We start from the raw sequence: 15,163 nt of genomic DNA, 5'->3' as shown, positions 1-15,163 counted from the left end.
TCGATGTATTTATAAAAATTTTGGGGATTCATTTTAATGTAGCTGGCTATTTGTTTCTCTAGATAACTTTGCTAGCTTGATTTCTTTTTTGCATTTCATATTTAGACCTTGATACTCCTGTAATGCTATTTCTCTTTTCTCAGCCTTTGGGATTTAGAATGGCCTTTGTTTTTGTCTAACTTTGTACTGCCTTATTTATCTATAATGGTTTATTTTTATTCCTTGACATGTTATTACCAGAGGGTATACGTGTTCTACAGGATTCTAGTAGTATTTCTAGTATAACATGCCCCATTTATGTTCGGTATCACCAGTTACCATGACATGGTCCCAGTATACTTGACTAAGCTCTTCACTTTATTTGTTGAAATCTGCTTTCCTAAAGCTCCAGGTTTTTGCATTTTCAATGTTTGATTGAAAATTACATTGAAACCTACCATATTATGGTCACTGCTTCCCAAATGCTCCCTGACCTGTGGATCTGAAATTGTATCTGGTCTATTTGACAGAACCAAGTTCAGCAGATTACCTCCCCTGGTTTGTTCATCTACCACCTAACAAGTATTTTTCCTGAACTGTGGATGAGAACTTGAAGCTTTTAGCACAACCGGAAGACTATGTCCCATTGAATGTCTGGATAGTTATAATCCCTCATACTAAAAGGACTCTATTATTATTTTCCGCCTTTTTAATTTATTGCAGAATTTCATCCTCTACCTGTTCAGCTTTGTTAGGAGGCTTGTTGCAAACTCCAATTAGCAGCGTTCCATTATTGCCATCCCCATGTACATTTACCCATACTGACTCTATATTGTTGAAGCTCCCGGCAGTTGTCGTCATTGAGCACAGGTTTAAAGTTGGATTTTATGAAAACACACATCCTCCACCTGTTTTGTCTTTCCTATTCTTTCTAAATGTAGTGTAACCCTCTACGTTTGTTACCCAGTGATGGTTTTCATCCAGCCATGTTTCCGTAATGCTCACACATCGTATTCTCTGACAGACATAAGAGTCTCCAGTTCATTCGTTTTGTTTGCGAGACTTCTTGCATTTGCCATCATAAATTTAATACTATTACCACATTTGTTACACCTACTCCCTACTTTCCTTGCACATCCCAGCCCCCCTAAATTCTCATTGACCTCTATTGTCTCACTCCTTGGCTATTCTATCTGTCCCCTTATTAGCACAACTACCCTCCCTCCCCCAAGATTCTAGTGATTTCCCCAATCACTGCTGCAACCTCCCCATTGAGGTGGAGCCCGCTACTGTAGAGCCTGTAGCAGTCGGCCTAGTTCTCCATGAACTCAAACCCTTCCTTCCTGCATCAATTTCTAAGCCACTTATTTATCTCCCTAAGCTCCCGCTGTCGTTCTGAAAACTCCACCTTGGAGGTCCTGGCATTCAGCTTCTCCTAGTTCCCTGTAATCATTTTTCAGGACCTTCCACCTCCAACTTTGTCATTGGTACCAATGGGGATCATGACCGCTGGGTTTTTCCCAGCCCCACCCAGCAATCTGTCTATCCAATCTGCAATATGTCGAACCTGTGCACCCAGCAGACAACACACTGTTCGGCATTCATGGTCTCGGTGGCAGATGACCCTGTCTGTCTGCCTAATTATAGGAGTCCCCTACTACCAACACCTACTTCAAGCAGTGATTAGACAAGAACAGGATTTGATCCAGAATCTGTGAGGGAAAGTTGCAGGAGTGTGGAAAAATAAGAGTCAATGGTGTAAATATTGAGTCTTTGCATAAACTTGATTTATTTTTTAACAAAAGGTAAAAAAATGAAATTGTTATAATTGTACTTCAGTAACTATAAAAACCCTGAAGCATAAATTTGGGGCAAATCTAAATTGTGTCAGTCTAAACACGTTTGGCCATGACTATACAGCACAACAATGTATGCCTTTTGTGACTAAGAGTTGCGATGAGCTAATAAATTGTCTGGGCACTGGTTCAGTGGCCAGGTCAATATTCCATGGTCCCTGGATCAAAGCCCTAAAAACTGCCTTTTACTTGCCAGAATCTCCTCTTTTGATTAGCCAGCCTGGCTAAAAGAAAAAAAAAGGAAAACAGGGGTACAGTGGGTAAAGGAGATGATTCTGGAACTTTTATCTGGTGCCATTCTAATAAAAGATATGAAGACAGCTTTCGGGTGACCCGGAACCAGGGGCTCCTTCCCTATCACTAACACTAAGGGGAGCCCCAGCTTGCCCTACTCCCCAGGATATTTCTGAAGGTGAAGAAGCTGGGCCCTACATCCTTCCCCCCCCCCCAGGGAACAGGGGCGATACTGTGCACCGTAGTACACCAACCCGACAACCAAGGCAACAAACAAGGCAACACAAACAAGGGTTAACAGAAAACTCCAGGCATATAAAATATTCACTCACATATAACAGAGGAATGCACCAGGGTGTGATGGTAGGGGAATAAACCAGAATAGAGAAGGATAGGGAATTACCATGCATACAAACCAAGGAACAGTCACTAATCACTCCTTCAACTCTCCTTCTCATATATACTCCTCTCCCACCGTTAGCCATACAGCAAATGCTTGCTCTGATGAGGCATAGTAACAGAGCCCAGATTATAAAGGGAAAAGGAGTGGCTAACCGAGCTCTGCTTTGAGCACAGGGATTTCCATCATGGCTGATTAACCCGTTCTGCCAGAACTCAGAAGAAATAAACACATTTAAAATGGAGAAGTGCTTCTTCTCCGACGCTGCGGTCTTCTGGTTCCACACTGTCGCGGTAACCCCGTGACAGCTGCCTAAAGAAAACATTTCACAAATATTCAAACCACATTTCTATAGCTTGCATTGCGATCAAGAGTTATTGTATGCGTGTAAAGAGTACAGATATTTTTTAGCAACGGAATAAGAACTGTCCAAAATGTAAGTGTTTCTGATAAGATACATAATTATGAAAATAACTATCACAGTGCAAGAAATGCTATACTTTTCCCTAATAAAAAAAGAGCTGTATCAGCTCAGCTTGATGACAATGCAGTCTGGCAGGTAGTGATGGCTATGAGACACTGCCAAGAGAGTTGCTGCACAGTGGTTTTGCTAATCATCTTCCTAAGTTTCCAAGGCTTCACCACGGATATAGAGCTGTTGGTCTCATTTTGAGTCTGCCTCCCTACAATTAGGTTAAGTTTTTGTGCCACCGATGCCAGTCCAACACTTTGACCATGGTGTGCCTGTTCTCCACAATAAGAGGCATTTTAAGTTAGAAATGGACAGTTTTTGAAGTCAATGGATAAAGTCAGATAAACCAAGCTTTCCCGAAACAGGTGTCCTCGACAATTAGTACATTGTTTGCTGGCCTATTACTTTAATGCATTTAATGCTATTTATCAAGAAAATGAGTTAAATAAAATGATTTTTGGTTAAACCATTTACCGCATACAGTACAGTAAAATAGTTTATTTCCTGTGCATTGCCTTTGTTTTTTTGGTTTTTCTTCTGTGAATATTTCCCATACTTAAAGCAGGAATATGGGTTCTCCCCTGGGTAAGGTTTTTAATTGCCGATAAAATTTGATTTCTGAATACAACTTTTTTTCACCACAATCTGAGCATGAAAATGGCTTCTTCAATCGGTGACTTGTTTGATGTGTAAGAAAAGAAAAGTGGATTTACACTAAAATGTTTCCCATGTTCAGAAGATTAAATTGTCTTTGCCATTATGTGAATTCTCTGATGAGAAACAAAGGAAGATTTTCGTTTAAAAAATTTCCCACAATCTGAACAGGAAAATTGCTTCTCCTTTGTGTGAGTTTTTTGATGATTTACAAGATATGATTTCCAATTGAAAGATTTTCCACATTCTGAACATGAAAATGGCTTCTCCCCTGAGTGAATTCTCTTATGCGCAACAAGATCTGATTTGTGGCCAAAACATTTCCCACATTCTGAACATGAAAATAGCTTCTCCTCTATATGATTTCTCTTATGTTTACCGAGACTCGATGTATCAGTAAAACATTTTCCACACTCTGAACATGGAAAAGGCTTCACCCCTGTATGTCTTCTCTGATGTCGGACAAGATCTACATTCTGGTAAAAACATTTCCCACATTCTGAACATAAAAATGGCTTCTCCCCTGTGTGACCTTTCTCATGTTTACCAAGATTTGATTTATCTGTAAAACATTTTCCACATTCCAAACATGTAAATGGCTTCTCTCCTGTGTGAATTCTCTGATGCCGAACAAGATCTGAATGCTGGTTAAAACATTTACTACATTCTGAACATGGAAATGGCCTCTCCCCTGTGTGAATTCTCTCATGTTTTGCAAGATTTGATTTAATTGTAAAACGTCTGCCACATTCTGAACAAGAAAATGGTCTTTCTTCTTTGTACATTTTTTGATGTTCAACACTCCTTTGGTGATGATTATTTTGTTTAACAGCATGTAATGAATTAGTAGATAGGACTTGCTGAAAATGATCACATGATGAATCTTCGCTTTGATGGGTTGAAGGTATAGCTGGAATGAATAAATTAATTTCACGCACATCTTCTATCATACCACAAACATCTTTTATAAAATCTGAAGATATCAGATGTCCTTCTGAGCTTCTCGCATAGTCTTCTGCCAAGAAAAAAAATCTGGTATTAGTTTTTTAAATTCTAGGACCAAAAAAATATAATTTGTTAAATAACATTTCTACTTTAAATTACAATTTAAATTGCAAAAAAGTAGCACATTTCCTATTAATACCTGACCTAATGACTCCAACTACATTGGAAGATCCCATAAATGCTGAAGTTTGGGAAGGATAAAAATCTAACGTGTATGAATAGAATATATTGAATTTCCAATTATTTTGTTCTCCTGGAAGATAAGCCACCAGAGATCCCTGGTAGAGACTTGATTCAGAACTGAAATTATTTGTATGGTGAAATTAATCACCCACTTATCCAGCTCATGCAACTATTGAATGGAGGAGATGACAATAGAATAAAAATCTTGTCCTTTATTAGTGCATCATAAAAACAAGCTGACGCGTTCAGGCAATACTGCCCTTAGTCATAGCATAATAAAAGCATATTGCAACACAATTTTTCATTATGCTATGACTAAGGGCAGTATCGCCTGAAATGCATCAGCTTGTTTTTATGATGCACTAATAAAGGACAAGATTTTTATTCTATTTTCATCTCCTCCATTCAATATTTGCATGAGCTGGATAAGTGAGTGATTTGCATTTTCACCTGGGAGTCGGCCGGCAGGAACTTGGTGGTGATCGGTGTTCTGCACATGTCTACTGAGAATTGGATTCAAATACGTCTGGTTGGGTGAGCTGATGAAATCCTTGTATTTGCATGGTGAAGTTAAGCGAGGTAACTGTTGGCCAAACAAAGTGTGAACACAAATCACTATCCAACAGTAGATCTCAGCGCAAGGACTAAAGGTACTGTCACACTAGACGATATCGCTAGCGATCCGTGACGTTGCAGCGTCCTCGCTAGCGATATCGTCCAGTGTGACAGGCAGCAGCGATCAGGCCCCTGCTGGGAGATCGCTGGTCAGGGAAGAAAGTCCAGAACTTTATTTCGTCGCTGGACTCCCCGTAGACATCGCTGAATCGGCGTGTGTGACACCGATTCAGCGATGTCTTCACTGGTAACCAGGGTAAACATCGGGTAACTAAGCGCAGGGCCGCGCTTAGTAACCCGCTGTTTACCCTGGTTACCAGCGTAAAAAAACAAACAGTACATACTTACATTCAGCTGTCTGTCCCTTGCCGTCTGGTTCCTGCACTGACTGCTGGCCGTAAAGTGAAAGCAGAGCACAGCCACAGCGGTGAGTCACCGCTGTGTGACTCACCGCTGTGCTGTGCTTTCACTTTCACTTTACGGCCAGCAGTCAGTGCAGGAACCAGACGGCAAGGGACAGACAGCTGAATGTAAGTATGTACTGTTTGTTTTTTTACGCTGGTAACCAGGGTAAACAGCGGGTTACTAAGCGCGGCCCTGCGCTTAGTTACCCGATGTTTACCCTGGTTACCGGGGACCTCGGGATCGTTGGTCGCTGGAGAGCTGTCTGTGTGACAGCTCTCCAGCGACCAAACAGCGACGCTGCAGCGATCCGGATCATTGTCGGTATCGCTGCAGCGTCGCTAAGTGTGACGGTACCTTTAGGTATGTCATTATGTTAGGCCACGTTGTTTTTCAGCTCTGATTTCCACCTCTTTCCTGAAGCCAGAATTATCATTGTTTTATGTTTCAGTGTACCTGTGATAACTCAGTGTTCCCAGCAGAGAAACATAAGGGAACATTTGAGTCAAGTGCTGTCCGTCTTATTCTTTACCCTACTTTAGTACAGAGAAAGATGGATGGGGGACTTTTGAGTCAAGTGCCCCCAACTGCATTGGAGGAAAAAAACTCTGCAATTTGGGAAGAACAAACTATCCATATAACGTGTATGAAAAGAATATATTGGATTTCCAATTATATTGTAATCAAGGAAGATAAGCCACCAGAGATGTTTGGCAGAGACTTGATTAAGAACTGAAACTACGTGTATGGTGAAGTTGAGGGAGGTAACTGGTGGCCAATCATTTGTCCAACAGCTATCTAAGGGTACCGTCACACAGCGGCATTTTGATCGCTACGACGGCACGATTCGTGATGTTCCAGCGATATACTTACGATCTCGCTGTGTCTGACACGCTCCTGCGATCAGGGACCCCGCTGAGAATCGTACGTCGTAGCAGATCGTTTGAAATTTTGTTTCGTCGTCTAGTGTCCCGCTGTGGCGGCATGATCGCATGGTGTAACAAAGGTGTGCATGATATTGTATACGATGTCCGCATAGTAACCAACAGCTTCTACATCGCAAATACGTCGTGAAATTATCGCTCCAGCGTCGTGCATTGCGAAGTGTGACCGCAGTCTACGACGCTGGAGCGATATTGGAGCGATGCTGGAGCGTCACGGATCGTGCCGTCGTAGCGACCAAAGTGCCACTGTGAGACGGTACCTTTAGTGTGAGCACTAGACACAAAACAAATCATTAAATCATGCGGCCCGCAAGCACTGTAGACCCCTTGACAATCGCTGTCTGGTCCAGGGGCCGCCGACGTCAGCGCTTTATTTCAGTTGTATATGCATCCCTGGAAAGACATTCAATCAAAATGTATTACCATGCAAAGACCAGCTCTCTGCGCAGCAATACCAATGCCAGCCCCGTGCCAATAAGAGGCCAGCAGCCGACAATGGTGTGCTGGAAAAGTGGCTAATGACATCACTGTAATGCACCGATGGCTGGCATTGGGATGGCTGTGAAGAGAAATCTGCTGTCAGAAACCTGGATCGGACCACTATCATCAAAGGGTCTACAGTGCTTACAGGCTGCATGTGCAGAAAAGATGCTGAGGGAACGGATGACAGGTAAGAAGGATCTTTTTTTTCTTTTATGTGTATGTGAAGAACAGCACAATAGGGGACATTACTACTATATGGGGACCAGAATGAGACATTACTACAAAATGAGGACCTGGGTAGGGCAAATTATTACAAGATGTTTGCCAGAATTACTATATGGTGCCAATTGTAAAACAATATTACTGTATATGGTCAATTAGGAGAAACCAAAATTGTTAAAATGTTAAAAAAAATTCAACAAAATATAGCATGAAAAACTATTTTGCCACTAAAAATGCTGTTTTATATATAAACTAAACAAAAAAAGTGCAAGTTTGTAATAGTCGCGTCCATAACGACCCAAGCTATAAAACTACCATAGCCCAAACGATGAATTACATTTAAAAAAAATTTAAATATACATGACAAAAATGTTTTTTAAAAAATGATCAAAAGGTGTGTAGAAAAAATGATATCACTAAAAATGGCACTTTGTCCTGCAAATAATGTGGCCCCCCAAATTAAAATTTTTCCTATATGCGGCCCATATACGCAGCCGAGTTTGAGACCCCTGGTCTAAAGAATGTGTGATAAGTGGAGTTATGGGTTATACAGATCCAAGGCGGCAGGTATTAGATCACTGCCTTAACCTCCTGGTGTGAACAGGTAATTGAAGCAGGTTATTTGACAAGGTTTGACTCTGAAACGCTGCGTCGTTAGGCAGCATGTATCAGCTAACAGGTTCACTTATCTATCATTAATGTAAGTGACGTCGGTTATGCAGTAATAGTTTTCTTTTTTTTTTTAAATCTGAGACTATTTACTGCATTTATTGGTTATTACTCACCTGTGTGGTTATCTATAGGAATCTCTTCTTTACACCGCTCATCACCTTTCATATATATGTCTGTTGTATTAATATAGGTGAGATCTTTACCCTGAAACTGAAACAAAAACTGTAAGTCACAAACAGATGGAGAAGTCACATGTCACGCACAGTGTGGGAAAGACTAAATGCAACACAAAGGGAGCCCAACACTAGGGTAGAGGGGAGTGGAGACCCCTAGGCAGATCTAAAGTCACCCTGTCTGCCCTAAACGTCCCTATATATGTTCTGCACCTATCGCCAAGCAGAAACCTAATCTCTGCCTGACCCTGGCAATAAGCCTTGCTTAAGGAAGGATGGAGTAGGCATTAGTCAATCCCCACTACTACTAAAAACAGATGGAATAAACAAACGAGGGGAACACTTATCTTGAGTAGACTCAGTCCTCCTCCAACAGCACTAAAGAGGAAGATAACCGACTGCTATAACTCCAAGTCTCAACAGGGAGAAATGGAATTATTACCGGCAATTCCCAAAAGCAGACAGGAAGTCTATAAACACGCAAGTCTAGGTGTGTCAATTACAGCCGGGGGGGAGGTTGCCACTGGCTCCAAGAGTCAGAAGGACTAGGAAGGCGTCTGCAAAGCCAACCGCATAGACCTTCTGCAGCCAGATGCTATGCGACTCTCTGCAGCCTCTGACACACCCGTGATATCACATCCATGATCATCTCTAATTCTGCCGTCGCCACCATTCTTATTACACAGGTATAAAACATATAATACTGGAGGATAAAACAAGACTGAGCACAAGACCTTCACAGCCGTCTACACATCACAGGGGAGATCTCATGACACCTTCTCTCCATCTACCTGATGATCCTGAGGATCATTGGGATTTTCTTGTTTACAGTCCTGTGGAAGAAGAGGACGGGGACATCTCTCTGGTGTTGTCCTCTTACTGGATAGAACTGGAGGAAACACATACAGGTACTAAATTAATTTTTTACATACAGATAATTATAGGTCGTGTGTATTTAGTCCTGTTTATTACCTGGTGATGTGAGGAGCTGGGGAACCTCCATCATGACGTCCTTGTACAGATCTTTGTGTTCCTCTAAATACTCCCATTCCACCATGGAGAAATAGACGGCAACATCCTGACACCTTATAGGAACCTGATACACAAAATGAGACCGTCATCCCCCAATCCCTTCAGAGTTACTGTACAATGTCCCAGCATTCCCAGCAGTGTAACCTCTCCAGTCAGCAGCTCAATCATCTTGTAGGCGAGTTCTAGGATCTTCTGGTCATTGATGTTCTCATATATCAGGGGGTGAGATGGAGGCCCAGTGATTGGGCTTAGGGGTCTTCCCCATCCCTGACAGCGCTCACTAGAGGTCTTCTTCACTACTGTGTAATCCTGGTTATGGAGAGACACATTAATAAATCTCACTACAGACATTTCCAGAGTCCTCACCTCTCCAGTTCTGTCCATCTGTTATTCCCATAGATAAGAATAATGTAATGTGACGCCATCAGAATCTCTCACCTCTCCAGTAAGCCGGAAGAGGATCTCTATGGTGAGGTGTAATATCCTTTCAGCCATCTTCTCCCTGTCTTTATCCATCCTCAATGGGTCAATCAGGAAAATTCTCTTATTTACAAGATCTCCACTGAGAAATACAATATTGTAGGGATCTGAATGAGAAGATGATGATCCAATATGAAATCATTAGTTTTGATAAAATGACAATTTTATTATCAGGAGATTACCATGAGTACTAGTAAACCTGCTGCCTCGTAGTCCTACATATTCATAGGGCCATGTATAACACCACCACTAATTGGCAGATTTCTGTGTACACTGTGCATAGGCAGAAAGTTGCCAATTAGTGGTGTGAGCGGGGTTAAACAGAGCTCAGCGTTCAGAGAATTGGTACATCTGAAGTAGATAAAACAGTGACTTTATATAAAATACAACATACAGCCCAGTAAGCGACACACCGCTATAATCAGGATCTCTACCCCTACATCATGCTTCTCTCAGGGGTGGCACCATATTCCCTTTAAAGTATATGATGGAAATCTATTAACCCTTGTTATAGTCAATAAGGTCTGTTTGGCGGTACAGGTTTCTGGTATGCAACGGGTTCTGGACCTGGCTATTTTTGTATTTCTGTCTCTACAACATAACAGCAATATGAAAATAATATGAATAGCACCCAAAACGTATCTCTCTTTAACCCCTTTACCCCCAAGGGTGGTTTGCATGTTAATGACAAGGCTAATTTTTACAATTCTGACCACTGTCCCTTTATGAGGTTATAACTCTGGAACGCTTCAACGGATCCCGGTGATTCTGACATTGTTTTCTCATGACATATTGTACTTCATGAAAGTGGTAAAATTTATTTGATATTACACAATCCAAACAGAAGAAGGAAGCAAGTGCCGGTAGTAAAATTTCAATCACTTTATTAACAACAATTTTTAAAAAAAATTTTTAAAAATGAAGGTACAAATGCACAATACAACCGCCCAACTGGGTAATATACCCCTATGTATTGTATCAAGGTCTCCATAAATTACAAACCATATGGCTTAAATATCACATATAGACTTATTGCTCATATTGGTACACATAGTAGCCCTATTGCATGGGAATATGCAAGTCCTTTTGCTTAAGGTGGCCTGTCCCAGCCTACAACCTTCCTGTAAACATATTTCCAAGGGGTCACTAAAATATATTACCCTGATATTATTGACATTCAAAGACAACAGCTATATGTAATCCTTGTAGTGCACATAGATGACTATATACACACTTTATCACTGGTTGTTGCCATGTAAAACATCTATTCTCAAAAGGTGCCGTTAAATGTAATCAAGAAGATTCTATCAATCGGATAAAGAGCACAGTGCTTTGCAAAATATATTGAGCATATATTCAAGTAGATGGGGCAAGCGCCTCAAATATAGTATTCACTACAATAACCACAGATAAGTAGGAGATCAGCTTAAATTAACATAAGTATGAAAGGGTATATGACCTAGTCAGGCAGCGTGGGCCCCCGACGCGTGTTTCGCGTGACTGGGCAATATACCACGTGACTGGGCAATATACTACGTGGCTGGGCAATATACTACGTGGCTGGGCAATATACTACGTGGCTGGGCAATATACTACGTGGCTGGGGAATATACTACGTGGCTGGGCAATATACTGCGTTGCTGGGCAATATACTACGTGGCTGGGCAGTATACTACGTGACTGGGCAATATACTACGTGACTGGGCAATATACCACATGACTGGGCAATATACTACATGGCTGGGCAATATACTACGTGGCTGGGCAATATACTACGTGACTGGGCAATATACTACGTGGCTGGGCAATATACTACGTGGCTGGGCAATATACTACATGGCTGGGCAATATACTACGTGGCTGGGCAATATACTACGTGGCTGGGGAATATACTACGTGGCTGGGCAATATACTGCGTTGCTGGGCAATATACTACGTGGCTGGGCAGTATACTACCTGACTGGGCAATATACTACGTGACTGGGCAATATACTACGTGGCTGGGCAATATACTACGTGGCTGGGCAATATACTACGTGGCTGGGCAATATACTTTGTGACTGGGCAGTATACTACGTGGCTGGGCAATATACTTCGTGACTGGGCAGTATACTACGTGGCTGGGCAATATACTACGTGGCTGGGCAATATACTACGTGGCTGGGCAATATACTACGTGGCTGGGCAATATACTACGTGGACATGCATATTCTAGAATACCCGATGCGTTAGAATCGGGCCACCATCTAGTATGTATGATAAGCACGTAATACTAAAGTAACGTTATTGCTCTGTACACTATAGGGCTTAAACTTTCCTTCTTCTTTTCCTACCTGCAAAAATCTGAACAGGATTTAAGCTAGGAGAAGGCTCCACTGCAAATTCTGTCATTTTTAGGCCAGATTCACACAACCTGTTTTTTTTAGTGATACAAAAAATACAGGTTTTTTTCAGTGTGCTGGACCCATTTTTGGACTTGGTCAGGTTTTATTATCATTGTGGAATCTGTTTTTTTTATTTTTTTTTTAATTATAATTATGAAAAGAATTCCTAGCTTCTCCTTCATATTAAAAAGGAAAATACGGATGTCATACAGATAACACCCCTGTGTTATTCATTTTGGGGTGTTGGACCACCACCAATATGATATCGATGACCTTTCCCAAGAGAAAATCATCAGGCAGGACAATACCTTTAGGCTATGTGCACACGTTCAGGCATGTCTGCAGAATTTTCCTGAACAAAACTGAACTTTGTCTGCTCGTGTTTTTTTGCGGATTGTTAGCTTTTTTTCCCGGAGCTTCCCAATGCAATAATATAGCAGCAAAAAATCCACAAAATTAATGAACATGCTGCGTTTTTTACCGCAATTTGTTGTTTTTTTTGCGGAAAAAAACGCAGCATGTGCACAAAAATTGCGGAATGCATTGAAATGATAAACCAGGGATTCAAGCTTGAGGAGGCTAATTTGCATATTCCAGGTGCCTTCTGGGAAAGCGAAGAGTCTCCCTAAGCTAGAAGATCGTTGGGTACAGCCGGGACCAGCTGCTTGGAAAGAATCACCAAACCGCGCGCGAATTTTTGCCTGTAGGACATTATTGCAAGAGAGCTTGGCTGAGTAGATTACACAAGAAGGAAAACACACAGCAAGTCAGCAGGATCTAGGAGCAACATGGCAGATGTGACAACCTACATGGTGAGCTGCAGCATGTGCTACATGTTCACAGATCGACCAGAAGAAGAATTAAATTTCACCTGTCATAAGTGTAGACTAGTGGCCCTTTTAGAAGAAAAGGTGCGGGGTCTGGAAAAAAGAATAGCAACCTTGAAACTCATCAAAGAGAATGAAGACTTTCTAGACAGAACAGAAGCATCTCTACTGGTCACAGAAGGTGAAAAAAGTGTCAGAGAACCTCCAAAAGCAGATGAGTGGAAGCATGTGACCAAAAGAAGCAAGAAGACCATGGAGAAATCACCAACCACACAACTGAAGAACCGATATCAAATCTTTGTAGAGGATGAAGATGGCACACCTAAGGATGAAGCAATACCAGCAAGCAAAAAAGAAAAGGGCACACAGCAACAAGTGACAGCAAAAAGTACAGCCAAGAAGCAACGAAGAGTGGTGGTGGTGGGAGACTCACTACTGAGAGGCACAGAAGCAGCCATCTGCAGACCGGACATAACTGCAAGAGAAGTATGCTGCCTTCCAGGTGCGATGATCAAGGATGTGACCGATAGGATACCAAAGCTCTTCAACTCCAAGGACGTCCACCCATTTCTTCTGATACATGTTGGCACCAATGACACGGCAAGGAAGGACCTACCGACAATCTGCAAAGACTTTGAAGAGTTGGGGAAGAAAGTAAAGGAACTGGATGCACAGGTAGTTTTTTCTTCTATCCTTCCAGTAGACGGGCATGGCACCAGGAGATGGAACAGGATCCTTGATGCAAACAACTGGCTAAGACGATGGTGCAGACAACAAGGATTCGGATTCCTGGACCACGGTGTGAATTACTTGTACGATGGACTCCTCGCCAGAGACGGACTACACCTCAACAAACCTGGGAAACACACATTCGCCAGAAGACTCGCTACACTCATCAGGAGGGCGTTAAACTAGAAGAAGAGGGGACGGGAAGAAAAACATTAGACTTGAACAAAGAAGATCCAGGAAAACATACTCAGAAGGGAGGTAAGAACATTTCTAAAACAATCCACAGCGAGGAGATTGGAACAAAACAAAATCCTCTAAACTGCATGCTTGCAAACGCCAGAAGCCTGACAAACAAGATGGAAGAACTAGAAGCAGAAATATCTACAGATAACTTTGACATAGTGGGAATAACCGAGACATGGTTAGATGAAAGCTATGACTGGGCAGTTAACTTACAGGGTTACAGTCTGTTTAGAAAGGATCGTAAAAATCGGAGAGGAGGAGGGGTTTGTCTCTATGTAAAGTCTTGTCTAAAGTCCACTTTAAGGGAGGATATTAGCGAAGGAAATGAGGATGTCGAGTCCATATGGGTCGAAATTCATGGAGGGAAAAATGGTAACAAAATTCTCATTGGGGTCTGTTACAAACCCCCAAATATAACAGAAACCATGGAAAGTCTACTTCTAAAGCAGATAGATCAAGCTGCAACCCATAATGAGGTCCTGGTTATGGGGGACTTTAACTACCCGGATATTAACTGGGAAACAGAAACCTGTGAAACCCATAAAGGCAACAGGTTTCTGCTAATAACCAAGAAAAATTATCTTTCACAATTGGTGCAGAATCCAACCAGAGGAGCAGCACTTTTAGACCTAATACTATCTAATAGACCTGACAGAATAACAAATCTGCAGGTGGTCGGGCATCTAGGAAATAGCGACCACAATATTGTACAGTTTCACCTGTCTTTCACTAGGGGGACTTGTCAGGGAGTCACAAAAACACTGAACTTTAGGAAGGCAAAGTTTGACCAGCTTAGAGATGCCCTTAATCTGGTAGACTGGGACAATATCCTCAGAACTAATAATACAGATAATAAATGGGAAATGTTTAAGAACATCCTAAATAGGCAGTGTAAGCGGTTTATACCTTGTGGGAATAAAAGGACTAGAAATAGGAAAAACCCAATGTGGCTAAACAAAGAAGTAAGACAGGCAATTAACAGTAAAAAGAAAGCATTTGCACTACTAAAGCAGGATTGCACCATTGAAGCTCTAAAAAACTATAGGGAGAAAAATACTTTATCTAAAAAACTAATTAAAGCTGCCAAAAAGGAAACAGAGAAGCACATTGCTAAGGAGAGTAAAACTAATCCCAAACTGTTCTTCAACTATATCAATAGTAAAAGAATAAAAAC

The 15,163-nt window shown here is 41.6% G+C and overlaps 1 protein-coding gene across 1 annotated transcript in view; it reads right to left on the bottom strand.

Moving 5' to 3' along the window:
* Positions 1 to 1,744: 1,744 nt before the first annotated feature.
* LOC138664025 (zinc finger protein 547-like) overlaps positions 1,745 to 15,163 on the bottom strand; it is a 34,747-nt gene continuing 21,328 nt past the window's right edge. The window contains exons 2-7 of the mRNA XM_069750431.1: positions 9,765 to 9,913; positions 9,471 to 9,635; positions 9,267 to 9,390; positions 9,086 to 9,183; positions 8,235 to 8,331; positions 1,745 to 4,610 (exon numbers count right to left, since the gene is read on the bottom strand). Coding sequence (XP_069606532.1) covers positions 3,682 to 4,610; positions 8,235 to 8,331; positions 9,086 to 9,183; positions 9,267 to 9,390; positions 9,471 to 9,635; positions 9,765 to 9,842 — 1,491 coding nt within the window. The 5' untranslated portion in view covers positions 9,843 to 9,913 and the 3' untranslated portion in view covers positions 1,745 to 3,681. The remainder of the gene's footprint in view (positions 4,611 to 8,234; positions 8,332 to 9,085; positions 9,184 to 9,266; positions 9,391 to 9,470; positions 9,636 to 9,764; positions 9,914 to 15,163) is intronic.

Source organism: Ranitomeya imitator, chromosome 2, assembly GCF_032444005.1.
Source record: "Ranitomeya imitator isolate aRanImi1 chromosome 2, aRanImi1.pri, whole genome shotgun sequence".
NCBI lineage: Eukaryota > Metazoa > Chordata > Amphibia > Anura > Dendrobatidae > Ranitomeya > Ranitomeya imitator.
The sequence above is the reverse complement of the archived record's forward strand: the minus strand, read 5'-3'. Positions and strand labels throughout refer to the sequence as shown.